Source organism: Delphinapterus leucas, chromosome 4 (assembly GCF_059928025.1).
Source record: "Delphinapterus leucas isolate spDelLeu-1000000601 "Yukka" chromosome 4, BTC_Dleu_Yukka2, whole genome shotgun sequence".
Lineage (NCBI taxonomy): Eukaryota > Metazoa > Chordata > Mammalia > Artiodactyla > Monodontidae > Delphinapterus > Delphinapterus leucas.
This window is the reverse complement of record NC_143132.1, coordinates 74,889,522-74,916,684: the sequence shown is the minus strand read 5'-3', so window position 1 is coordinate 74,916,684 and position 27,163 is coordinate 74,889,522. Positions and strand designations below refer to the sequence as shown.

At 37.4% G+C, this 27,163-nt stretch overlaps 1 protein-coding gene across 6 annotated transcripts in view; it reads left to right on the top strand.

The window, feature by feature from the left end:
• OPA1 (OPA1 mitochondrial dynamin like GTPase) overlaps positions 1–27,163 on the top strand; it is a 92,943-nt gene that overhangs the window by 31,658 nt on the left and 34,122 nt on the right. For all 6 annotated transcript variants that reach the window (XM_022569444.3, XM_022569412.3, XM_022569418.3 and 3 more), the window contains 12 exons: positions 83–154; positions 238–337; positions 1,078–1,208; positions 3,848–3,920; positions 4,013–4,085; positions 5,346–5,461; positions 6,372–6,436; positions 7,176–7,252; positions 20,404–20,569; positions 22,817–22,969; positions 24,339–24,447; positions 24,967–25,046. In XM_022569444.3, the coding sequence (XP_022425152.1) occupies positions 83–154; positions 238–337; positions 1,078–1,208; positions 3,848–3,920; positions 4,013–4,085; positions 5,346–5,461; positions 6,372–6,436; positions 7,176–7,252; positions 20,404–20,569; positions 22,817–22,969; positions 24,339–24,447; positions 24,967–25,046 (1,215 nt within the window). The remainder of the gene's footprint in view (positions 1–82; positions 155–237; positions 338–1,077; positions 1,209–3,847; positions 3,921–4,012; positions 4,086–5,345; positions 5,462–6,371; positions 6,437–7,175; positions 7,253–20,403; positions 20,570–22,816; positions 22,970–24,338; positions 24,448–24,966; positions 25,047–27,163) is intronic.

The following is a 27,163-nucleotide window of genomic DNA, read 5'->3' as shown; positions in this document are numbered from 1 at the left end:
AAATATGTGTCACCAAAAAATTCCTAACAAGCTGCTTCCCAAAATTAGTCTTTTGGTTTTTGGATTTTTTTTCCCTGCACAGACCATATCCTTAAATGTAAAGGGCCCTGGACTACAGAGGATGGTGCTTGTTGACCTACCAGGTGTGATTAATGTAAGTATCTACAAAATGTGTGTTTTATCTTATTCCTATTGTGAAAGACATTTATAATGACATTTAAAACCTTTTTCTTCAAGACGGTGACATCAGGCATGGCTCCTGACACAAAAGAAACTATTTTCAGTATCAGCAAAGCTTATATGCAGAATCCTAATGCTATCATACTATGTATTCAAGGTAAGTCTTACTGAAAGATTTTAATTGCACTAATATTCTTCCTTACTTAGCAATCAAAGCTTTGTTCTACATATGCATGTTACATAAACATACAAAATAAATGTTTTGTCATCTCCTCTTACTTGTTCATTTTATTAGTAAATAGAATTGAAGTTGGTGATATTTTGATAAATTTCACTGTGTAGGCATCATAGACATTTTTATTGGCTAGAATGTCTTTTCATAACTAAGATAAAATATTAAGAAAATTTTCTTACTATAATGTAGACACAAGGATGTAGCCTGTTGAAGTTTTTAAAACCTACTTTGTAACCATTACAGTGTCTTATTTATTTATTTATTTATTTATTTATTTATTTATTTATTTATTTATTTATTTATTTATTTATTTATGGCTGCGTTGGGTCTTTGTTGCTGCGCGTGGGCTTTCTCTTTTGGCAAGTGCGGGCTACTCTTCCTTGCGGTGCGTGGGCTTCTCATTGTGGTGGCTTCTCTTGTTACAGAGCATGGGCTCTAGGCCTGCGGGCTTCAGTAGCTATGACACATGGGCCCAGTAGTTGTGGCTCGCGGGCTCTAGAGCACAGGCTCAGTATTTGTGGCGCACGGGCTTACTTGCTCCTTGGCATGTGGGATCTTCCCGGACCAGGGCTTGAACCCGTGTTCCCTGCACTGGCAGGTGGATTCTTAACCACTGTGCCAGCAGGGAAGCCCTACAATGTCATTTTTCAATTTTTTTTCAGATGGATCTGTGGATGCTGAACGCAGCATTGTTACCGACTTGGTCAGTCAAATGGATCCTCATGGAAGAAGGACAATATTTGTTTTGACCAAAGTAGACCTGGCAGAGAAAAATGTGGCTAGTCCTAGCAGGGTGAGGGCACGTTCTTTATACAAGCTCCAGTTATGACAGGGACTGGTTGGGGGAGTAAAAAATTTCGTTGTGAAATACAAGTAGTAATGGGATTTTTCTTGGTTCTCATTAAAAACAAAGTATTGTATAGTTATAGTAAATTACTTAAGTGCAATATCCAGGTATAAGTGAAATTCCACAACTGTAATCAGTTTGCTTCAAATACTTAAAACTGCTAATGTTGCATACTCTAATTTAATTTAAATTTTGTATGTTGACATACAGTCATTAACCTCATTTGTAGTATTTTTTGTTATAGTTTAAACTTTTTTTTTAGTTGATGTTCATTAATTAATGTAAAACTAGTGACAGTTTAAATTCCTTTTGGGCCTTACTTATTTTATTTTGTCCTGTCTTTTTAAAATTTTTTTATGATTTATGTATTTTTTTCAGATAAACATTACGTTTCTTAACTGATGAAAGACTGTGAGGCAGATTTTCATAATAGAGAAGGCATTGGATGGGGTGTCAAGGCTCAGCATTCTTATCCATGCTCTACCACCAACCAGCTGCATGTCCTTGGGCAAATCTTGTTACTTTTCTGCATCCAGTCAGTGCACCATCCAACCTGTTAGTCTAGTTGATCTCTAGGTCATTTTCATTTCTGAGATTCTGTGACTTCTATTCATGGTATTCAGTGTCCCTTCTCTCCTCCTCCCTTAACAAGGAAAGAATTTTATTTCAAGGTATGATTGTGTGTAAGATTTATTAGGACATGCTCTCTACTTAATTATGAAGGCATAAAAAAGTGGGTAAAAGTGGGTAAAAGTGCACAATCTGTAGCCAGATTGCTTGGTTTCACATCTGCTCTACTGTTTGCTAGTTGTGTAACCTTAGGTAAGTTGTTTTACTTTTTCAGTGCTTTAGGCTTTCTCATCTGTTGGAAATGAAGATATTAATGGTACTGTCTCATAGGTAATGAAAATTTATTGAGTTAAATATCCATCGTAAAGTGGTTGAAATAGTGCTTTGCACAAAAGTGTTATGTAAATGGTGGCTATCATCTGTTGTTATTATATCTTCACCCCCCATGGAACAACTTCAGATATAAGTACCCATCCCTCTGGCTACTGCTTAGAATTTCTCTTTTTCCCACCCGAAACTCTGTAGGACTATGCCTCTGTGATGGGGTTCCCAAGGCAGACCACCCCTAGGCTCCCTGATTCCGTAGGACTCACAGGACTCAGTACATAGTCATACTTCCACCTAAGATTTTATTACAATGATGGGATGCAAAGCAAAATTACAAAATGAGAAGGTGCAGAAGGTGATATCTGAAGGAAACCAAGCTCAAGTTTCCAAGAGTTCTTTCCTAGAAGAGTCATACAGGAAATGCTTAATCCTGCCAGCAACAAGTTACTCATTAGAGACACAGCACCTAAGGTTTTTATCGGGGGCTGTTCATGTAGCCACCCTCAAGTACCAAGATTCCAGACGCCCAAAGGAAAGCAGATGCTCAGCATAAACCACATGGATTGCACAATGAGCCACTGTTATTTAGGGAAAGTTTTATATCAGTGTAGGGAATTGTTTACCAGTTAAGTTCCCAGATGCCAGCCAAGGACAGGCAGGCCTTTCTGAGGACAGCAATCTCAGGCCTGCTGTGTTAACTCTTTTCTGTACAGCCTCGGTGACCTTAGCTTAGCCTTGTTTTTAAGGGTAAGGCCTGCCCTTGGCAGTATTGGTCCTGATAGGGAGGAGGGGAGAAGTGAGGTAGAAGCAAATTTCTGTGCTTCCTTCCCATTTCCCATCATTCCTTTCATTTTTCTCCTCTTCTTTAGGATAATGAGTTTGCATTTCCTTTGAATACAGTTGAAGCTTGTATCAGTCTTTTTTTATACCAAAGATTCAGCATTAGCTTAGAAATGTAACTTGTCTTAGAGGAGGGATTCTTATCTCAGTATTAATCTTAATGAGCTTCTGGGAGTAGGAACTCTTTTATGTTATGTGTGAATGATAGATCTCTGTGCAAATGTGCATTTTTCTGGAGACAGAGTCTGTAGTTTTTATTTCTTTTAGAAAAGGAGTTTTGACCCTAAAAGAGTTGAGAACCACTGGATCCAAATTTTTTTTTTATAGAGTTAAAAAAGAAAAAAAAAAAAGACTGTCCAACTTTGTTAGAATTTAGATATTGGGGAAATAATAATAGAAGCTACTATTATTGTGTGCTTCTGCATGCCTGGCACTGTGTTAAGTATCATATAACCTTTTCAACTACCAGTTTGAAAAAGTTAAGTAGCTTACTTAAGGCCACACACCTAGTAAGTGCCAGAGAAGAAATTCAAACTAAGGCCTGACTCCAAAGCTCTATATGTCATTCCAAGTTCTAATTTCGGTACTTAAGTTTTAACAATACATTTTTAATATAACAAAACTAAATGTATTTAATTTTTTCCTCAAAGAGCAATTGAAATGCCTTTCAGTACTTTTGTACAGACATATATAGCAATTGAAATACATTTCAGGACTTTTGTACAGACATATATTTACCCAAACATATACATATATAGCATTATTAAATTTGCTTTCTAAATAGCATGTTATGCTTTAAAAATTATGTCAACTTAACATCTGTTTATTTTTCCCACTTTTGAAAATAGATTCAGCAGATAATTGAAGGAAAACTCTTCCCAATGAAAGCTCTAGGTTATTTTGCTGTTGTAACAGGAAAAGGTATGCAAAGACAGATTATTATAGTGTTTTGTTGTTTTCAAATAATAAAAATGAATTTTATTAGTGAGAACTTTACCATCATCTCTCCCTAGGAAACAACTCTGAAAGCATTGAAGCTATAAGAGACTATGAAGAAGAATTTTTTCAGAATTCAAAACTCCTAAAGTAGGTATCTTGTTTAAATATTTAAAGAATTTATAGTGAGGGAGTAACTTCAGCTGTTTTCATTTAAAAGTTTGTTTTATAGCTATCAGTTTAACATTGAATTTCCAGAACTGAATTCCCAAATAGCGATCTGTATTTAATAAGCAAGTCCTCAAGCTACTCTGACAGAATTGGGAGCAGTTTGTCACACAGTACAGTACATGCTGTTGTAATAAATTGCCCCTTGGCATATGGGCATTGGAGACCACACTGACACCACTTAAGTTGTTTTACTTATAAGGTGATTTTTTAAAATCAACACTTATATGTTTAAATGCGTGTACACATTTCTCTTACAGTATTGGGGAAAGTTGGAGTGAGGGGTGGGAGTGTGAAAGGGGTGTCCTTAAATAGATATTGACAGAAATTAACAGAAAATAAGATACTGACAGAAAAGCAATGAGGAAAAGCTAAAGGGCAACTGAATTTTAAAACATTATAACATGTAGAGAGTCTCTTGAACTGGAAGAGTGCGTTTGCCTCTATATTAGTATAGTAAGTCAGGGTCGTCTTTTCACACGTAGTCTTGAGAATTGTCTGTTGGGTTGGGAGCTGGCAAGTGGGTAGAACTATGCTATCCAATATAGTTGTCACTAGCCTTGTGTGCTTGTTTAAATTTATTTATTTATTTTTGGCTGTGTTGGGTCTTTGTTGCTGCACACGTGTTTTCTCTAGTTTCAGCAGGCAGTGGCTACTCTTTGTTGCAGTGCACGGGCTTCTCATTGCAGTGGTTTCTCTTGTTGCGGAGCACGGGCTCTAGGTGGCGTGGGCTTCAGTAGTTGTGGCTCTCGGGCTCTAGAGCACAGGCTCAGTAGTTGTGGCTCATGGGCTTAGTTGCTCTGCGGCGTGTGGGATCCTCCCACACTGGGGCTCGAACCCATGTCCCCTACACTGACAGGCAGACTCTTAACCACTGTACCACCAGGGAAGTCTCTAAATTTAAATTAGTTAGCATTAAATAGAAGGAAAATGTGAGTTCCTCAGTCACACTAGCCACACATTTCAAGGGGTCAATAACCCCATGTGACTAGTAGCTACCATATTGGACAGCACGGGTATAGATTACTTTCCTCATCACAGAAAGTTCATTGGACCGCCCTAGTATAAAATGATTTAAGTGGCTATTCTCATTATGTTATAACAAGCACATTCTCAAACTTGGTGATAGTATTGTCCTTTCTGCCACTTTAATATACTTTAGCTCTGGTTATTGTTTTGTAGGACAAGCATGCTAAAGGCACACCAAGTGACTACAAGAAATCTCAGCCTTGCTGTTTCGGACTGCTTTTGGAAAATGGTACGAGAGTCAGTTGAACAACAGGCCGACAGTTTCAAAGGTAAGTTGGGTTTTTAAAATAAACTCTCAAATTTAGATATTTTATTAGCTGGCAGTCTTGGGCATCCATCAGATTCTTTACTTCCTTTGCTTTAACAGTTGCTTTTCATTCATTTACTATAAGATAGTATGTAGGAAAAGGAAAACTACAAATCTTCAGTTGTATGAGAGCAGGATTTTTCTTTTCAGGGGAAACATTGCTAGGAGAACATTACAAAATTTAAATAGAAAGTTTGCAGTAGTGTTTGGGAGAAAGAACCTAGTATAACTATAGAGAACTCAGATTCTGCCTTTTTAGAGGAAAGAGAGGAAATGTGTTGGGAAGCAGAGCAGACAGTGTACTTTCAGCTACGTTGTACTGGTTCCTGAATACCATGCTTTCTGGTTCCATGGCTTTGCTTGCTTCCGTAGTTTCATTTGGTGAGAGTATATCCTCCGCCCATTTTCTCATTAGGAAGGCCTACCTATTTATCCCATTAGTCCCTCAGCAACCTTGTAAGTGTCATTCTCATCTTACAGAAGAGCAAACTGAGGCAGAGAATAATTTACCTAAGTAACACACCCAGCATCAAACAGTAATAGATAATAGACCCAGGGTTTGAATGGGGTTCAAAATCAGGATTGAGTTGGTGGTATGACTTCAGAGTCCCATGCTCTTAGCAGCTGTACTAAATTGTGTCAGCTGTGTGCTTTGTGGATTGAAAATGGAGAAACAAAAGTCAAAGGGATTAGTTTGGAAAACTGTTGTAATAATGCTATTCTGAGATATTGAGAGCCCAGAGTACTCAGGAGCTATCTGTGCACACTCAGAAATTCAGTTAATATAGCAGATATGTGAGAGATAGCCTTTAACCACTGCATCTGGAACTGAAGCGAATCCTCAAGCTTGAGCATTTTTCCTTCTTCCTCAGCAACACGTTTTAACCTTGAAACTGAGTGGAAGAATAACTATCCTCGCCTGCGAGAACTTGACCGGGTAATATTTATGTACCTCATGTATTCTGTAGATATCTAATTTAGTATTGTGCTCTAACAAAATTTATGTTGACAAGCAAAATCTGGTAAGCTAAATTGTTTTGGTTTTAACCATGATTACTAATTTAGAGTTGCAAGAATACATTTCCACAAACAGTTGTCACTTTTACAAATAACTTAAATTATTTATTACATAATAAAAAAAGTAATTAGGGATCATAGGATATCCAAACAAGTATTCAAAATCTTTTTCTGAAAAGGTGAAGAATAGTCTTTCAAGGTCTTATAAATTAACATATTTATGTAATGTAAACTTAAAAATTATATATCAGCTTTTTAACCTTTTCACTGTTTATACTCTAAGTTAATAGGTCTTAAGTATTGGTTTTCCTTGATTATAAAATGCCATCAGTAGTAATACACTAAATTAATGTGCGCTGGTAACTTTCACATAATGTTTGTTACGTAAAAAACTTATCTGAACAAATGTTCCGTGAAAAACTGCATTCAGAGTTGAATAAGGTAGACGTGTGTCAGTGTCTTTGTCCTTATCTGGATATTGGCATTCCTAAAGAAAGAGACTAGAAGAGAAGAGCGTTACTTGTTGGTCAGGCATGCTTCAAATCTAAGTCCAGCCAGTAGCTTGTCAGAGGCCTTCCTTTTAGTTATCTCTGAAAATCATGGCAGGGCAAATTGACTGTCTTATGAAAATCTTACTTACGTGTATCTATATTGCCTAGGACGAACTGTTTGAAAAAGCTAAAAATGAAATCCTCGATGAAGTTATCAGTCTGAGCCAGGTTACACCAAAACATTGGTGAGTATTTGACCTTTTCTCAAAGACTTTACTATGTGAATTATAATGGAATACTAAAACTTAGATTGATAAAGCAATGATTTATTGTAGCCTTGGCCTGTCCCCCCAAACACTTAGTAAATAGGCAAGAACATAAAGGTATGTTTTTTTGCAAAATCTAACCACTATCCTAGTCTAACCAATTAAATATTTTAAGTATAATGAATTATGTATTTATTCTGTATGTCTGAGAAGAGATATTCCGAAAGATAACTTTCTCCATGCTCTTTTTTTTTTTTTTTTTTTTGCGGTACGCGGGCCTCTCACTGTTGTGGCCTCTCCCGTTGCGGAGCACAGGCTCCGGACGCGCAGGCTCAGTGGCCATGGCTCAACGGGCCCAGCCGCTCCGCGGCATGTGGGATCTTCCCGGACCGGGGCATGAACCCGTGTCCCCTATATCGGCAGGCGGACTCTCAACCACTGCGCCACCAGGGAAGCCCTCTCATGCGCTTTTGAAATCTTCATTCATCTTAGGTTTTTCCTTATCTTATACTTAATAAATACATAATTTTGATTTCTATAAAATCATTTAGGTAAAAGTTTTATCAAATTGTGCTTTAGCTAAGTATCAAACAGTCTAACAAAACCGGTTGCTCTTGTTGGATTACACGTAGAGAACAAAACTACAGAGAAAATTGATTTGTAAACGGAGAAGAGTATATTACTTTCAAATTCTCACATCTGCATAAGAACACTGGTGCTTTTGTAATATGTGTCTGATATGTTTTGTACAAATCACATTTGAAATTGAATCCTATTTGAGATTTTTTTTTTAAATAGCAGGTAAATGCATTCTTTTGAAAAATACTCATGCAAATCGCTTTTAGGACCAGGTGTCACCTTCAATTTATGTTTTATGTAAATATTGGCACTCTTAAATATGTTGGAATGGCAGTAACCAAAATAGTTTCCATGTACCTCAAGCAAGCTATGTATAAATAGCTTAAATTTAAAATTTTTATAATCATATTTTAATTAACAAGTCCCTTATATAAAAATTATCTTTATAATGAAGTCTGTAGTATTTTAAGAATTTATTATGCTTGGAGCAGAACTGCCATTTATTATGAATAGTTTCTGTAACTCTTATATTTGCTCAGTTGAAGATTATCAAAATGGAACTTAGACAGTAGTGTCCAGTCCTTAAGTTTGTATTCAGTACTACTAGTTTCCTTATGTTGGTGCCCTTTCTTCCTCAGTAGTGAACCCTTTTCTCTCTTCAAGTAGTCAAAATTTGCCTATTTTTAATCTCTCTCCTTATTGAAAAAAGAATTCTGATCTTATCTGTATTTGTTGATTGATTAATCATATATATATATATATATATATATATATACAAAAAAAACTTGTTATCATTAGTATTTTAAGCCAGTTCTATGGCTTTCTATAAGTCATCCAGCTTTTGAAGTTTGCAAGAGATATGTGTGTGTGTATATATGTATGTATGTGTATAGTATATACATATACACATACACACAGAATGAATAGTACTACTTACTAGGTTGTATGAAGATAATGTACAGAAAAAGTGATTTGTAAACTATGATAACTCATAATGCTATTTATGGGAGAAAAATGTGGTGCCTCTCTGAATTTCTGGCATCATCAAATGGAATGGTTAGTTTTGTTTGGACAGAGCAAGTCTGAAATCAAAGTGTACCTACACTTAAGCAAGCCTTGAAGATAAATCTAATTTACTTAACACACGGGTGGTGAAGGGAATTTGTGAAGGGACAAGAAACCTATATTGCCAGATTGCCTATTGAGAAGACAAGGGAGAGAACTAGGACATCTGGCTGCTAGAGATTTATTCTTTGAGCTGCTGGATCTTTTCATCACCGCTCCTCCACCTCCGCCGCACCCTTTTTCCCCTGACGCTGTAGCTTAACACAAACATAGATCAAAATAGCAGGTCCTAATCTTAGCTGTTTGTGCCACATTGATTTCAACTGCATTGCACCCAAAATGTTTTATTTTTGTGACACAGTTGATGTTGTATCAGGTAGTATCTTTTTGCTGCTTAATGCCTTATGTGACATTTTAGGATACACCTCTAAGATGTTTATAATTATTTAAGTCACAGGACTGTTTGATCTGTATTTATAATCTGGAAACACTGTTACAAGCATTTTGTCATTCTATACTTCAGTCATATTTTAAGAAAGTTATTGGAGGTTTAGATTTGACATATGATTCATTAGAGTAAGAAATAGGCTCTCAGCGCTTTCACACAATATACTTGATCTTTAGGAGTCGATTACGGACACTAAGCAGGAGATAGTTATTTTATCCTTATTTAGAAGGATAGCTGGCAGAATTTCTAGAAATACACTTAAAAATGGTATTGCAGTATACATACAATTTTTGGTGAAAAGTATTAAGTTTATTTTGTTGAAGTTAAAAGAATGAAAGGAACATGGGAATGCACAGTTAAGTACCCTCAGATGTAAGGAATCAAGAAAGATTTCTTATAATTTGAGATTTAAAGAGTGAATAGATGCTAGGTAAAGGCAGTGACCAGAATATTGCAGAGGCCAAGAGGTGAGAGCAAGAAAAGTGACACAGGTAACTGAAGACAGGTACCTATGGCTTTAGCATAGAAGGAGGCAAGAGGAAGAAGATGAAACGGTGGCTATAAGCAAGATATCGATGATTAAGGGCCTTAGAAACCATGTTTAGAAGCTTGAAATTTATCCCACAACCAGTGAGGGCCAATGAAGAAGTTTAGGCAGATTTGCAGTTTAAAAAGATTTTTGTAGTAGGGAAAGTGGAATACAGATGGAGAAAACTGAGCAAGGAGACAGTTGACTGTTGAAATAATCTAGACCAGAAGAGATAGTGGCTTGAACTTGAATAGTGGTTGTGTAGGTGGAGAAGAGGAGACATTTTTGAGATATTTGAGAGGTTACCTAGAGGATAGAATTGACAGGATTTAGTGATTGGATGTGTAGGTAATGGAGAAGAGGAGTCATTTAAACACTGAGTACATCTATATCCAGTAATTATATTGCTAGGGCTCTATTGAAATGAATATATTTTTGACGAAGATGAACACATAAGAATCTTCACCATGGTTTTGTTTATAAGTGTAAAAAATTGAAAACTTGTGTTTTTATTTGTAATTACATAATATTTGATTTATCCATAGAGTGGATTACTATGCAGCCATTGAAAAATGTAGGATGTCAACATGGAAAACTATGTACAATATACTTTAATATTATAGTTATTAAACAGTATGTGTAATATCACCTGTGTAAACACACACAAATAGTAATGTAGGCATTGAATATTTTTAATGATAAATTAAGCTGTGAATAGTGGTCATTTAGTGAAAGAGACATTATGGAGGACTTCTTTTTCTGTATTGGTTTTAAATTATATGGAGTAAGTCCTCTGCTTTAAAAGAAGAAATTTTTATTTTGAAAAAAAATTTAATTAAAAGGGCATATAGGTAAAGTTCAGGAGATAAAGGGGGTGATAAATAGAACTATAATGGTAGTTGTATTTTATGTATTAGTGGTATTTATCCCTGGACGATGGCAAAACTTAGAGAAGAAGTCTACAATCACCTAGAATATATACTGGGGGAACTGGTCGATGTGAGTAGAGGACTAATGGTCTGGAAGAGAGATTGTGGGGTAAGGAGAACATCCACTTCCTGACTCTGAAGCACATTCAGCTAATGAGCAGCTTCCAGGCAGCAGAATTTGAGGACAGTTACTGCCTGTAAGAGAGGGTCAGGAAAGGTTTGAAGATGCAAGGAAAAGGGAAAGAATGAGAATATAAAATGGTTTGTTTGTTATGGAACAAGGTATTGGAGGCACAATAAAAGTTATTGTGATGGAGGGGAGCAGGGGGAGTCTGGACAGAGGACAGCAGCTTAGTGATGAAAGGGCAAGTGAGCTGGGTAAGGATAAGTGACAGCAGCCACCTTTGGTGGATTGGGAAGCTGCAGCCTCCTTTGAGAAAGTTACCTAAGGCTTGTCAGAATTTGGTGGTGTGGAATTTTGTTATGATCTCCTTGAAAGGGTGTCTGGGTTGTACAGTCCTGTCCCATAGACTCCTAGGAAGAGATTAACAGACCATGTCTGTTCTGAGGCAGGAGCAGCAAAAGGCCTTCGTGATCAGAGGCTGTATCCTGATTTTTTGTTCATCTTTCAGATATCTTGAGTTTGTGTTTAAAATTGTCTGAATAGATGGCCCTGACAAACTTCTTTTCTTCCGCCTTGCTCTTAAAATTCTCCCATTATCTGTTATTAATGCCGTGACTAAATGGACTTTGTCCTTTGATCCTCAGTGGTGTATTCTCTCCGCATATTCTTTCTGTCTCTCTTTCCTTCTTTCCTTCCTTCCTCCCTTCTTTCCTTCCTTTTGTTTTTATTGAAATATAGTTGACATACAATATTATGTTAGTTTCAGTGCACTACATAGTGTTTTTTTAACATCTTTATTAGAGTATAATTGCTTTACAATGACGTGTCAGTTTCTGCTTTATAACAAAGTGAATCAGTTATACATATACATATGTCACCATATCTCTTCCCTCTTGCATCTCCCTCCCTCCTACCCTCCCTATCCCACCCCTCTAGGTGGTCACAAACCACCGAGCTGATCTCCCTGTGCTATGTGGCCGCTTCCCACTAGCTATCTGTTTTACGTATGGTAGTGTATATATGTCCATGCCACTCTCTCACTTTGTCCCAGCTTACCCTTCCCTCTCCCTGTATCCTCAAGTACATTCTCTAGTAGGTCTGCATCTTTATTCCCGTCTTGCTCCTAGGTTCTCCTGATCATTTTCTTTTTTTTTTTTTAGATTCCATATATATATGTTAGCATACGGTATTTGTTTTTCTCTTTCTGACTTACTTCACTCTGTATGACAGTCTCTAGGTCCATCCACCTCACTACAAATAACTCAATTTCGTTTCTTTTTATGGTTGAGTAATATTCCATTGTATATATGTGCCACATCTTCTTTATCCATTCATCCGATGATGGACACTTAGGTTGTTTCCATCTCCTGGCTATTGTAAATAGAGCTGCAATGAACATTTTGGTACATGACTCTTTTTGAATTATGGTTTTCTCAGGGTATATGCCCAGTAGTGGGATTGCGGGGTCGTATGGTACTCCTGTTTTGAGTTTTTTGAGGAAATTCCATACTGTTCTCCATAGTGGTTGTATCAATTTACATTCCCACCAACAGTGCAAGAGGGTTCCCTTTTCTCCACACCCTATCCAGCATTTATTGTTTGTAGATTTTTTGATGGTGGCCATTCTGACTGGTGTGAGATGATATCTCATTGTAGTTTTGATTTGCATTTCTCTAATGATTAATGATGTTGAGCATTCTTTCATGTGTTTGTTGGCAGCAATCTGTATATCTTCTTTGGAGAAATGTCTATTTAGGTCTTCTGCCCATTTTTGGATTGGGTTGTTTGTTTTTTTGTTATTGAGCTGCATGAGCTGCTTATATATTTTGGAGATTAATCCTTTGTCAGTTGCTTCATTTGCAAATATTTTCTCCCATTCTGAGGGTTGTCTTTTGGTCTTGTTTATGGTTTCCTTTGCTGTGCAAAAGGCTTTGAAGATTCATTAGGTCCCATTTGTTTATTTTTGTTTTTATTTCCATTTCTCTAGGAGGGGGGTCAAAAAGGATCTTGCTGTGATTTATGTCATAGGGTGTCCTGCCTATGTTTTCCTCTAACAGTTTGTTAGTTTCTGGCCTTACATTTAGGTCTTTAATCCATTTTGAGCTTATTTTTGTGTATGGTGTTAGGGAGTGTTCTAATCTCATACTTTTACATGTACCTGTCCAGTTTTCCCAGCACCACTTACTGAAGAGGCTGTCCTTTCTCCACTGTACATTCCTGCCTCCTTTATCAAAGATAAGGTGACCATATGTGCGTGGGTTTTTCTCTGGGCTTTCTGTCCTGTTCCATTGATCTATCTTTCTGTTTTTGTGCCAGTACCATACTGTCTTGATTACTGTAGCTTTGTAGTATAGTCTGAAGTCAGGGAACCTGATTCCTCCAGCTCCGTTTTTCTTTCTCAAGATTGCTTTGGCTATTTGGGGTCTTTTGTGTTTCCATACAAATTGTGAAATTTTTTGTTTTAGTTCTGTGAAAAATGCCAGTGGTAGTTTGATAGGGATTGCATTGAATCTGTAGATTGCTTTGGGTAGTAGAGTCATTTTCACAGTGTTGATTGTTCCAATCCAAGAACATGGTATATCTCTCCATCTATTTGTATCATCTTTAATTTCTTTCATCAGTGTCTTATAATTTTCTGCATATAGGTCTTTTGTCTCCTTAGGTAGCTTTATTCCTAGATATTTTATTCTTTTTGTTGCAGTGGTAAATGGGAGTGTTTTCTTAATTGCACTTTCACATTTTTCATCATTAGTGTGTAGGAATGCAAGATGTTTCTGTGCATTAACTTTGTATCCTGCTACTTTACCAAATTCATTGATTAGTCCTAGTAGTTTTCTGGTGGCATCTTTACGATTCTCTATGTATAGAATCATGTCATCTGCAAACAGTGACAGTTTTACTTTTTCTTTTCCAATTTGTATTCCTTTTATTTCATTTTCTACTCTGATTACTGTGGCTAGCACTTCCAAAACTATGTTGAATAATAGTGGTGAGAGTGGACATCCTTGTCTTGTTCCTGATCTTAGAAGAAATGCTTTCAGTTTTTCACCATTGAGAATGATGTTTGCTTTGGGTTTGTTGTATATGGCCTTTATTATGTTGAGGTAGGTTCCCTCTATGCCCACTTTCTGGAGAGCTTTTATCATAAATCGGTGTTGAATTTTGTCAAAAGCTTTTTCTGCATCTGTTGAGATGATCATATGGTTTTCTCCTTCAGTTTGTTAATATGGTGTTTCATGTTGATTGATTTGCGTATATTGAAGAATCCTTGCATTCCTGGGATAAACCCCACTTGCTCATGGTGTATGATCCTATTAATGTGCTGTTGGATAGTGTTTGCTAGTATTTTGTTGAGGATTTTTGCATCTATGTTCATCAGTGATATTGGCCTGTAGTTTTCTTTCTTTGTGACATCTTTATCTGGTTTTGGTATCAGAGTTATGGTGGCCTCATAGAATGAGTTTGGAAGTGTTCCTACCTCTGCTATATTTGGAAGAGTTTGAGAAGGATAGGTGTTAGCTCTTCTCTAAATGTTTGATAGAATTCGCCTGTGAAGCCATCTGGTCCTGGGCTTTTGTTTGTTGGAAGATTTTTAATCACAGTTTCAATTTCAGTGCTTGTGATTGGTCTGTTCATACTTTCTGTTTCTTCCTGCTTCAGTCTCAGCAGGTTGTGCATTTCTAAGAATTTGTCTATTTTTTCCAGGTTGTCCATTTTATTGCCATAGAGTTGCTTGTGGTAATCTCTCATGATCCTTTGTATTTCTGCAGTGTCAGTTGTTACTTCTCCTTTTGCATTTCTAATTCTTTTGATTTGAGTCTTCTCTCCTGGCTAATGGTTTATCAATTTTGTTTATCTTCTCATAGAACCAGCTTTTAGTCTTATTGATCTTTGCTATCTTTTCCTTCATTTCTTTTTCATTTATTTCTGATCTGATCTTTATGATCTCTTTCCTTCTGCTAACTTTGGGGTTTTTTGGTTCTTCTTTCTCTAATTGCTTTAGGTGTAAGGTTAGGTTGTTTATTTGAGATGTTTCTTGTTTCTTAAGGTAGGCTTGTATAGCTATGAACTTCCCTCTTAGAACTGCTTTTGCTGCATCCCGTAGGTTTTGGGTCATTGTGTTTTCATTGTCATTTGTTTCTAGGTATGTTTTGATTTCCTCTTTCATTTCTTCATTGATCTCTTGGCTATTAAGTAGTGTGTTGTTTAGCCTCCATGTGTTTGTATTTCTTACAGATTTTTTCCTGTAATTGATATGTAGTCTCATAGCACTGTGGTTGGAAAAGATACTTGGTACGATTTCAATTTTCTTAAATTTACCAAGGCTTGATTTGTGACCCAAGATGTGATCTATCCTGGAGAATGTTCCATGAGCACTTGAGAAGAGTGTGTATTGTTTTTGGATGGAATGTCCTATAAATATCAATTAAGTCCATCTTGTTTAATGTATCATTTAAAGCTTGTGTTTCCTTATTTTCATTTTAGATGATCTGTGCATTGGTGAATGTGGGGTGTTAAAGTCCCCTACTCTAATTGTGTTACTGTCGATTTCCCCTTTTATGGCTGTTAGTATTTGCCTTATGTATTGAGGTGCTCCTATGTTGAGTGCATAAATATTTACAATTGTTACATCTTCTTCTTGGATTGATCCCTTGACCATTATGTATTGTCCTTCTTTGTCTCTTGTAATACTCTTTATTTTAACGTCTCTTTTGTCTGATATAAGAATTGCTACGCCAGCTTTCTTTTGATTTCCATTTGCATGGAATATCTTTTTCCATCCCCTCACTTTCAGTCTGTATGTGTCCCTAGGTCTGAAGTGGGTCTCTTGTAGACAGCATATATACGGGTCTTGTTTTTGTATCCATTCAGCCAGTGTATGTCTTTTGGTTGGAGCATTTAATGCGTTTACATTTAAGGTAACTATCGATATGCATGTTCCTATTACCATTTTCTTAATTGTTTTGTGTTTGTTATTGTAGGTCTTTTCCTTCTCTTGTGTTTCCTGCCTAGAGAAGGTCCTTCAGCATTTGTTGTAAAGCTGGTTTGGTGGTGCTGAAGTCTCTCAGCTTTTGCTTGTCTGTAGAGCTTTTAATTTCTCTGTCAAATCTGAATGAGATTCTTGCTGAGTAGAGTAATCTTGGTTGTAGGTTTTTCTCTTTCATCACTTTAAATATGTCCTGCCACTCCCTTCTGGCTTGCAGAGTTTCTGCTGAAAGATCAGCTGTTGACCTTATGCGGATTCCCCTGTGGGTTACTTGTTGTTTTTCCCTTGCTGCTTTTAATATGTTTTCTTTGTATTTAATTTTTGATAGTTTGATTAATATGTGTCTTGGCCTATTTCTCCTTGGATTTATCCTGTATGGGACTCTCTGTGCTTCCTGGGCTTGATTAACTATTTCCTTTCCCATATTAGGGAAGTTTTCAACTATAATCTCTTCAAATACTTTCTGAGTCCCTTTCTTTATCTCTTCTTCTTCTGGGACCCCTATAATTCGAATGTTGGTGCGTTTAATGGTGTCCCAGAGGTCGCTGAGAGTGTCCTCAATTCTTTTCATTCTTTTTTCTTTATTCTGCTCTGCAGTAGTTATTTCCAGTATTTTATCTTCCAGGTCACGTATTGGTTCTTCTGCCTCAGTTATTCTGCTATTGATCTCTTCGAGAGAATTTTTAATTTCATTTATTGTGTTGTTCATCATTGTTTGTGTGCTCTTTAGTTCTTCTAGTTCCTTGTTAAACGTTTCTTGTATTTTCTCCATTCTATTTCCAGGATTTTGGATCATCTTTACTATCATTATTCTGAATTCTTTTTCAGGTAGACTGCCTGTTTCCTCTTCATTTGTTAGGTCTGGTGGGTTTTTATCTTGCTCCTTCATCTGCTGTGTGTTTCTCATTTTGCTTAACTTACTGTGTTTGGGGTATTCTTTTTGCAGGCTGCAGGTTCGTAGTTCCCATTGTTTTTGGTGTCTGTCCCCAGTGGCTAAGGTTGGTTCAGTGGGTTGTGTAGGCTTCCTGGTGGAGGGGACTGGTGCCTGTGTTCTGGTGGATGAGGCTGGATCTTGTCTTTCTGGTGGGCAGGTCCATGTCTGGTGGTGTGTTTTGGGGTGTCTGTAGCCTTATTATGATTTTAGGCAGCCTCTGTGCTAATGGATAGAGTTGTGTTCCTATCTTGCTAGTTGTTTGGCATAGAGTGTCCAGCACTGTAACTTGCTGGTCGTTGAGTGGAACTGGTCTTGGCTTTGAGATGGAGATCTCTGGGAGATTTTCACTGTTTGATATTATGTGGAGCTGGGAGGTCTCTTGTGGACCAGTGTCCTGAACTTGGCTCTCCCACCTCAGTGGCACAGCCCTGATGCCTAGCTGGAGCACCAAAGAGCCTGTCCTCCATACAGCTCAGAATAAAAGGGAGAAAAAATAGAAAGAAAGAAGAAGATAAAATAAAATAAAGTAAAATAAAGTTATTAAAAAAAATTATTAAGAAAAAACGTTTTCTTAAGTAATTAAAAAAAACAAACGGACAGACAGAACCCTAGGACAAATGGTAAAAGCAAAGCTGTACAGACAAAATCACACACAGAAGCAGACACATACACCCTCACAAAAATGGAAAACGGGAAAAAATATATATATATCGTTGCCCCCAAAGTCCACCTCCTCAATTTGGGATGATTTGTTGCCTATTCAGGTATTCTACAGATGCAGGGTACATCAAGTTGATTGTGGAGATTTAATCCGCTGCTCCTGAGGCTGCTGGGAGAGATTTCCTTTTCTCTTCTTTGTTCCCACAGCTCCCGGCGTTCAGCTTTGGATTTGGCCCCGCCTCTGCGTGTAGGTCGCCTGAGGCCGTCTGTTCTTCACTCAGACAGGACGGGGTTAACGGAGCAGCTGCTTCAGGGGCTCTGGCTCACTTAGGCTGGGGGTGGGGGGCGGGTGGGGAAGGGGCACGGAGTGTGGGGCGAGCCTGCGGTGGCAGAGGCCGGCCTGACGTTATACCAGCCTGAGGCGCGCCGTGTGTTCTCCCGGGGAAGTTGTCCCTGGGCCCCAGTACCCTGGCAGTGGCGGGCTGCACAGGCTCCCAGGAGGGGAGGTGTGGATAGTGAGCTGTGCTCGCACACAGGCTTCTTGGTGGCGGCAGCAGCAGCCTTGGCGTCTCACGCCCGTCTCTGGGGTCTGCGCTGATAGCCGTGGCTCGTGCCCGTCTCTGGAGCTTCTTTAAGTAGCGCTCTGAATCCTCTCTCCTCGCGCACCAGGAAACAGGGAAGAAAAAGTCTCTTGCCTCTTCAGCAGGTCCAGACTTTTCCCCGGCCTTCCTCCCGGCTAGCCGTGGCGCACTAACCCCCTGCAGGCTATGTTCACGCCGCCACCCCAGTCCTCTCCCAGTCCTCTCCCGGCGCTCTGACTGAAGCCGGAGCCTCAACTCCCAGCCCCGCCCGCCCCGGCGGGTGAGCAGACAAGCCTCTCGGGCTGGTGAGTGCTGGTCGGCTCTGATCCTCTGTGCGGGAATCTCTCCACTTTGCCCTCCGCACCCCTGTTGCTGCGCTCTCCTCCGTGGCTCCGAAGCTTACCCCCCTCCGCCACCCTCAGTCTCCGCCCACCAAGGGGCTTCTTAGTGTGTGGAAACCTTTCCTCCTTCACAGCTCCCTCCCACTGGTGCAGGTCCCGTCCCTATTCTTTTGTCTCTGATTTTTCTTTTTTCGTTTGCCCTACCCAGGTACATAGGGAGTTTCTTGCCTTTTGGGAGGTCTGAGGTCTTCTGACAGCGTTCAGTAGGTGTTCTGTAGGAGTTGTTCCACATATAGATGTGTTTCTGATGTATTTGTGGGGAGGAACGTGATCTCCACATCTTACTCTTCCGCCATCTTGAAGCTCCTCCTCTACATAGTGATTTGACAATTGCATACATTATGGAAGGGTCATCACGATAAGTCTAGTAACCATCTGTCCCCATACAAAGTTATTACAGTATTATTGGTCATGTTCTTCATGCTGTATGTTACATCCCATGACTTATTTATTTTACAACTGTATGTTTGTACCTCTGTCTTCTTCACGTGTTTTGTCCTCCCTCCCATACTCTTGTTTTCTGGTTTTAAGGGAAAAAAGACCTGAAAATTAGCAAGGGAAGACCTGCAGCTAAGCTCATTGACTCAATAGACTTAATTTTACACAAAATATTGAGTGAGTATGAGTCAACTTGCCTGGCAGGAATTGTTGGCTCTCCTCACCCAAGAAAAGTGCAGTTTGGCTTTTGGACAGAATGGGGGTGTTTCTGTTGCCCTGAGCTTTGCAACTGCATCCTAAAAGATGAGGTTACTCCTAAGACTGATCATTTGATAAACACGGTGTTTTTGTATGTTTTAGCACTGTGTAGCAGTAAAGATTAGTTTGGGAGAAGCCAAATATTTTCTAGAGATTTCAAAGTTTTTCTTGATTGAAGTAGTTTTCTTTATTCTATTTAGAGAACCATATTCTTGTAAGATGTCTTTTAAAAGGTGGAATTTTCAGCTTGATCATTCATCCTTTATGTTATCATGAAATGTTGAACAATTTTACCTAGCAATATCCCGTAATGTCTCTTTGCTTTGTGCTGTGGTCTGATAAATTGTTAAAATCATACCAAGAAGTTTACAGTCTTGGACTCTACTTCACAGTCAACACATATAAAGTATGTATTAATATTAGGTAAATGAACACATAAAAAGATACTTGGAATTATTAGTCATTAGGGAAATGCAAATTAAAACCATAATGAGATACCACTGTAAACCTATTACAGTGACATAAATGAAAATGACTAATCATACCAAATGTTGGCAAGATGTAGAGGATCTAGAACTCTCATACTCCTCTGGTGAGAATGTCAAATGGTTCAACCAATTTGGAAAACATTTTGGCAGTATCTTATAAAGTTAAATATATAATTACTATATGATACAGCCATTCCACTCCTAGATATTTGCCCAAGAGGCACAAGAGCCTATGTCATACAAAGACTTGTACTTGAATGCTCATAGCAGCTTTATTTGTGATAGCCTGCAACTGGAAACAGCCCAAATGTCCGTCAGCAGGTGAATAAGTAAACAGATTTATGCAATGGAATATTACTCAGCAAAAAAGGAAATGAAATATTAATATACACACAACATGGATGAATCTCAAAGTAATTATGCTGATGAAAGAGGACAGAGAAAATAAGAATACATGCTACATGACTGCATTTATATTAAATTGTAGAAAATAAACTAAGCTGTAGTGACAGAAAGTAGATCCAGTGGTTACAACTTTTGAGGACGATGAATAAGTTCATTATCTTGATTGCGGTGATACATAGGCATGTACATATATCAAAACTTTAAATATGTACAATTTATTGTAAGTTGATACTTCAATAAAGCTGTTTATAAAGGCTTAATATTTGAATTTGGTGTTCTTGGAACTTTTTTTTTTTAATTTCAGGGAGGAAATCCTTCAGCAGTCTTTGTGGGAAAGAGTATCAACTCATGTGATTGAGAACATCTATCTTCCAGCTGCACAGACCATGAATTCTGGAACTTTTAATACGACAGTGGATATCAAGCTTAAACAGTGGACTGATAAGCAGCTTCCTAATAAAGCAGTCGAGGTTAGGATATAATTTAATTAAATGGGTAAGAAGCATTATGTGAAGGGATTAGGAGCTGGGAATTTTAGGTTTTATTCCTATCACAGCCACTATCTTTCTCTTTGGTCCTTATGCTTCTTTTATTCTTTATTCCTAATCTCTGTATTGGGATTAACCTTAATGCTCCTACCAGTTACTACTGTCAAAAAAATTTACTAATTGGTATGGTGTTGGTCTGAGGGTACTGGTTCTCCTTCCAAAGGTAGCATTTAACAAAACTGGCAAAATTTGTTTGAATGTGAAATATTTTTAACTTCTTCTGTAGTTAGAGATTCCATAAGGAAAATGTTTAATGGATGAAACATTTTATTTGTTGATTTTATGCAGGGCTCAATTTTACTTAAATAATTATTTCCTTAGTTAGGACCCTGCCAGAAGGTTAGACTAGGAATTGTAAGCAAGTACCTTAGAAAAAGCATTTCTGATACCCATGTATCTTGGCTCTACCACTTTGTAGCTATGCGATCCTTGGGCTGTTTGCTTAATAACCTTCCTGTTTTCTCATTTATAAAATAAGGATGAAAGTGTTGCCTACATCATAAATTGTTGTGAGGAGTCAAGGAGTTAACATATGTAGAATACTTAGACAGTATCTGCTCCATAGTAACCATTTGGTAAATGCCAGCTGCTATTATGATGATTATGAGCATCATCCAAGTTGATCTTGCCAGGCACATTACTCTGAAGAATGATTGTTGTAGATAAGAGCCAGTGTGTCCTTTGCTTCGTTGTGAAGTTGTTCACAAAATTAGAATCCGTGTTAAAAATAATTTGGGGGGCTTCCCTTGTGGCTCAGTGGTTGAGAGTCCGCCTGCCGATGCAGGGGACATGGGTTCGTGCCCTGGTCTGGGAGGATCCCACATGCCACGGAGTGGCTGGGCCCGTGGGCCATGGCCGCTGAGCCTACGCGTCCGGAGCCTGTGCTCCGCAACGGGAGAGGCCACAACAGTGAGAGGCCCGTGTACTGCAAAAAAAAAAAAAAAAAAAAATTTGTTTTTCATACCTACCTTAGAAACAAAATGTCAGTGTCTAATTATTCAGGTGTATTTTACCCCTTTCCTATCCTTCCAGTCCTTGCTTCTTTATCTCTGTTCTCAATTTCCTCAAGTCTCTTTTTCTAAGAACTCTTACAGCCACTGTATCTAAGCTCCGTGTTGCTGACCCCTGGTCTCGACACATTTCCCCCTAAAGTAATCAGAGAGCTGCTGCCACTTCTCCTCACTACTGGCTCTAACATTTTTCTGGACCCTGTCCCATGATAGCATATTTTCATATCCTAAGTTTCAAGCAGCAGAAGTAATCATAAAAATGGCAAGTGATTCTGTCTTTTGCTACTTTCTCCCTTCACACATAGGTGTGGTAGAAAGATGTGAACCTGCTGAAGGTCAGGAAACAGATTTTAATACCTCACTCTATATTCTTGGACAGTCACCTTTCTTTATGCCATAATTTCTTAATGTTTAAAACGAAGGGGGCTAGATATAAAATACAATATTAACTAGCCCATTTAGTCCTAAGTAGGTTTAGTTCTTAATTGATTTTGACACTGTGCTCTCCTTTCACTGTTCAGATAATTGGGAATTAGCAATAGTACAAGGCTGAATAATACTCACCTGTGTTCAAAAGTACTGACACATTACCTCATATATTTGCATAAGGGCAAAGATGTGTAAAAACAAAGTCATTAAGAAATTTTAAACTTTTTGCAGTATGGAAGAGGCAGGCAAACTCAGATGTTGTAGAGAGTGAAGTAAATAAGTAAGTGAACCGAGTCTGGTGGCTGATGTGGCCTGCATGCCTTCTCTGAAAGGACAGGCAGCTCCTGTTTAGCTCCAGCGGCGAAGGTGTGCAGGAACATGGGCCCAGTGTTGCCAGGTGGTTCAAGTGAGGCTGGAAACATGGATTTTATAGGAAGTCTCTCAGTTTTTAAATGTTGGTTACTATTTTTTTTTTAAATTTGAGATGCTGTGTATGTGTAGCGAAACATGTCAGGAGGCCAAGTCTATTCCACCAGCTACCAGTATGAGCTCTTGAGGGCAGAGTTTATATTTGCTGTACCTTTTTTTAAAAATGTGATTTCATATGTATTTTCTGATTAACTGATTTATCACATCTACTTGGCTTAAATTCATGTGTTTATTTTTCTTGTTACACATTAAATGAAAGTATGCAATATAGGTGCAGCTTTTTTCTTTTAAATCATTCTAGGTTGCTTGGGAGACCCTACAAGAAGAATTTTCCCGCTTCATGACAGAACCGAAAGGAAAAGAGCATGATGACATATTTGATAAACTTAAAGAGGCTGTTAAGGAAGAAACTATTAAACGCCACAAGTGGAATGATTTTGCAGAGGACAGCTTGGTATGTCGTTTGTATATTAGGGTGCCAGCCTCATTTTTTTACATAATTTCTCAAATTGATATTCTTTTATAGAATATTTTTATATGACTATTTAAATTAGGTTCTGAATTGAAAATAAGGAAAGAAATAGATTTACGAAATATAATCGGTCTTTTGACGTTTTTCTGCCCTTCTAAAATCGCCCTCTGCTATTTCTTTCTTGGCTATCATTTCAGAAGAAAATCAAACCTTGCAGTAAACAGGTTTCTATAAACTTCCACAGAATTTACATGGGCCTGAACTATGGATAGCTGCTTCTCATTTTACCCTCAGTGGTAAAAAGAATTAGATGCATTGGTTTTCAGTGGAGTTGAGTCAAAATGTTAGATTCCTAAAATCATAATGCTAACTACCATGTGTTGGATGCTTACAAGGTACCAGAAACTCTATGTATTTTGTAAGCATTGTTTTATTTTGTTCTTAAGCAGTTCTATTGTTGTCATTGGCAAAGCTGGGATACGAGTCCCATTGTTGTAAAGCCTGGCTCCTGACCTTCATCACCTGATAAATCTTTTGTTACGTAGAATGTTCTCATCACCTAATCAAACCTTTTTTAACCACCCACTCTGTCCAGACAGTTATGGGAGGAACTGTTAAAGATAAGACTGAGCAGTTTTCTAAGAATGCATATTTCACTGTGGGCTGATCGTAATTATAGGGTTTTTTTTTTAAAGAAATATTTGTCTTCATATTTGAAAACCATATCCATTCTTGTTAAATGCCTTAATAAGATTGGCTTACTGAGAGAGAGTGGTGCCGTTTTCATTCATTCATTAATTCAAAAGCTATAAGATTTGGAAACCAATTTTCTTAAAATAAGTAACTAACATTTACTTATGATTGTCTAGACCTCTTAAGCTTCCTTCCATTACATTTTCCATTGGTGTTAACAGTGAGATAATGGTTATTGCTTTTTTTTTTTCTCCTCTCCTTTTAGAAAATGCTAACACATAGGTCATATGGCAAAAAGAAGCAGTAGAGATGATCTGAATCATTAGCTCCTGAATACCAGGGTTCTAGGGTGTAATTTTATGTAGTTAAATATGTAATTCTCTACACACCCCCCAACCCCCAGCTATCTTCTCAATAGTGAGCTCATTTAATTTGGGCTAGGAGAAAATCTCCACTGTTTTATTTTTTAGACAGAAAGCTGACAAATAAGCAGGCAGATAATAGGACCCTCTGCATTTGTGTGGGAGGGACATACTTTTATGTTGTTGTAGATACATCTGCTAGTTTGGATATTTTCTGAGCTGTCAATTAGAATTAAAATTACTAAAATGACAAGATATCCATCAAAATAGCTGTTTTTCTTTCCTTGTTGTTTCAGAGGGTTATTCAGCACAATGCTTTAGAAGATCGGTCCATATCTGATAAACAGCAATGGGATGCAGCTATTTACTTTATGGAAGAGGCTCTTCAGGCTCGTCTCAAGGATAGTAAGTAGGGACATGGGTTATTGAGTTTTGAGTATTCTCAGTGGATAAAGAGTCATCTAACTTTAGTGAACATTGGTTTAAAAAAAAAAATCTAACATCTCAAGTTCCTTGTCAGTACTATTCTAGTTGAATATTATTTGTGCAATTTTTTGGTCAACTGCTTGTAACTATTAAAAATGTTAAATTGAAAAAAAAGTGTTAAATTGGACACATGATATTTATATGTACTTATATTCTAAAAAGCTGAAATTCAGACTATTTTAGTGTTTGCTACTATACTTATGGGAACTTTATAAGCAATTATACTTTTCATAGATTCTAAACATATATAATTAAATGCTTTCTTATATATGTACCATATCAATTATACAGTTTTATTCTTTATTTCAACTGACTTCATATTGACACAGTGTTTTTGAAGTGGTTAAGAAAGCAACATAGTATTAGTTATAATTTATGTACCTGGTAAGTGATAAAATTCCTGATAAATAAAAAAAATTTTTTTTTAAATTTTTCTAGCTGAAAATGCAATTGAAAATATGGTAGGTCCAGATTGGAAAAAGAGGTGGTTATACTGGAAGAATCGAACCCAAGAACAGGTAAAAACAAACAAATCTTTGGCATTTTAATTCAGGCATTAAAATATAACCTCTGAATGCCTCTAAGCCAAACTTAATAATTTCAAATATTTTATATCAGCCTTTCTAAAAGAAAATAAATCTTTAGAAAAAACAGTAAACTACAAAAGAAAGTCTAAAAAAATATGAGGTAGCTGTTTTTATTAAAAAGAGTGGTTGATTACTTTGTTCAAGTGCCTATTTGAGGTAAAATGAAGACTAAATTTATAAACAGAAGAAAAAATGACAGGGACTTCAGAGGATGTAGAATGAATGTGATTAGAATAAAAGATATAATGTCTTTTTAAAACCTTATTCTATTATTATCACTGGATTTTTCTGTTAGTTGTCTATTTAAACTATTTTATCCTTTTGCATTTTTTGCTCCTATGTTCACAAAATAAGCGTAAAAATTCAGACAGGAAGTAGAATTATAGAATTCATATTATAAACATTTAATGATCACTTTAAAAGAACAAAATGGTAAAGGCAAGTATAAATAACTTTACAAATGAATAAATAGAGGGAAAATGTGTAATCATTAAAATCCTCCCCCCCTTCCCCCCACCTGTTTTTATTCTTTCCTTGTTGTTATGGCTTCTTTTCTTATTAGCATTGAGTCTTACACAACCATCTCTTTCTTATGTTAATTCCTTAAATAAAAGGTGGTAAATAGACTATAAAATCAAAATACATAGATGAAGGAAGTAATGAATAAGAAAAAAAGGTGGCATCTAATTTACTTTCCTTTCTTCCTTCCTTGAATCCATGTAATTAGAGAAATGAGACCATCAGATGTGTGTGTATTGAGAGAGCAGATAAAGAGAATGAAAAATTACCAAATGACATATCATTCCTATTCTTTTTTATTTTTTTTGTTTTTATTTTAAATACAGAGTTAATTATATAATCAACACCCTATGTTTTTCTGGTTTTATGCATTTCTTGTTTCGTAAGATATCTATCAGATATAAGTCCCAGTTTGTCTTAAAATAGTGAAGGGACAGTCTTCCTCTTCTATTTTTTTTTCTGATATGATTTTTGTGGGAAAATGAGTCACTCAGAGACTGAAAAGAAGCTGAAGAAATGGACAGAGTTAGTGGTTGGGTCATGCGTGTATTCAGAGTACATCAGTTATCTCTGCTATACACATGGGCTGTGAGGAGGCGGTCTTTCAGAACAGAATTCCTAGGGGACTCATCAGAGATTTCTGACTTTGAGACAGGTAGAGGCATTGATTAGAAAGAACTGGTGTAAGGCAGATAACTCCAAAGAAAAATGGTGTCTGACCTTTAAGGCTTAGTGAAATTAGGCCTAATTAGGTCTAGAACAATCAGTGATGGCAGAACTTGCCTCAGCAACTAGTAGTAAATATGCTTTGGCCAAACACTCAGAGAGGAGTGATTCCTGGTTGTAAGTTACTTTCTCAGGAACTTGAACCCATAGGAAATCCCTTCAAGAGAAGCAGAGGAATTAGTTTTACTGTCAGTGCAAGGATCTGTAGCCTAGAAGAGGAATTTGGAAACCCTTCAGAGAAGAGCTTCTCCTAGGGCTATCAGGGCAGCATGTGTAAGACTCAGTCTGACTGTAAAACAAACAGAGGCCATAGTTTGAAGTGTAGAGGGGAGGGACAGGAGAACTGCTGGGGAGGTGTTTGTATACGCAGGTTTTGTTTTCTCTGTCAAAGCAAAGCGTCATGTCAGACTCACCGACTCAAGCTCTCCTCTAACCTCTCTAACCCTCCCACTCCCAGTTGAAAACCACTGGTCTAGACTTCATACCTGGAGTTTTCAGTGAGAAACAGATTCTAGAAGTTGAGAATATCCCTAGGTCCCACACTGCAAGTTTAGATAGATAGCTGTGTAACAGTTCCTTTTCTTTTTGAGTTGGCAGGATTTAGCAGGAAAAGAAACTTAAGATTGTCCTTTGCTAAAGATGAGAAATCCATGTTCTGAAAACTATATTTTGCTTTTATATTGTTACTTTTTCCTAATCTTCTGGGGAAAAACCATTCCTTTGAAACATTTTCACTTTGAGCTAAACTAATGGAAATCTTGGTCAGGATAGATGGGAGAGTGGTGTTCTCCTGAACAGCCAGC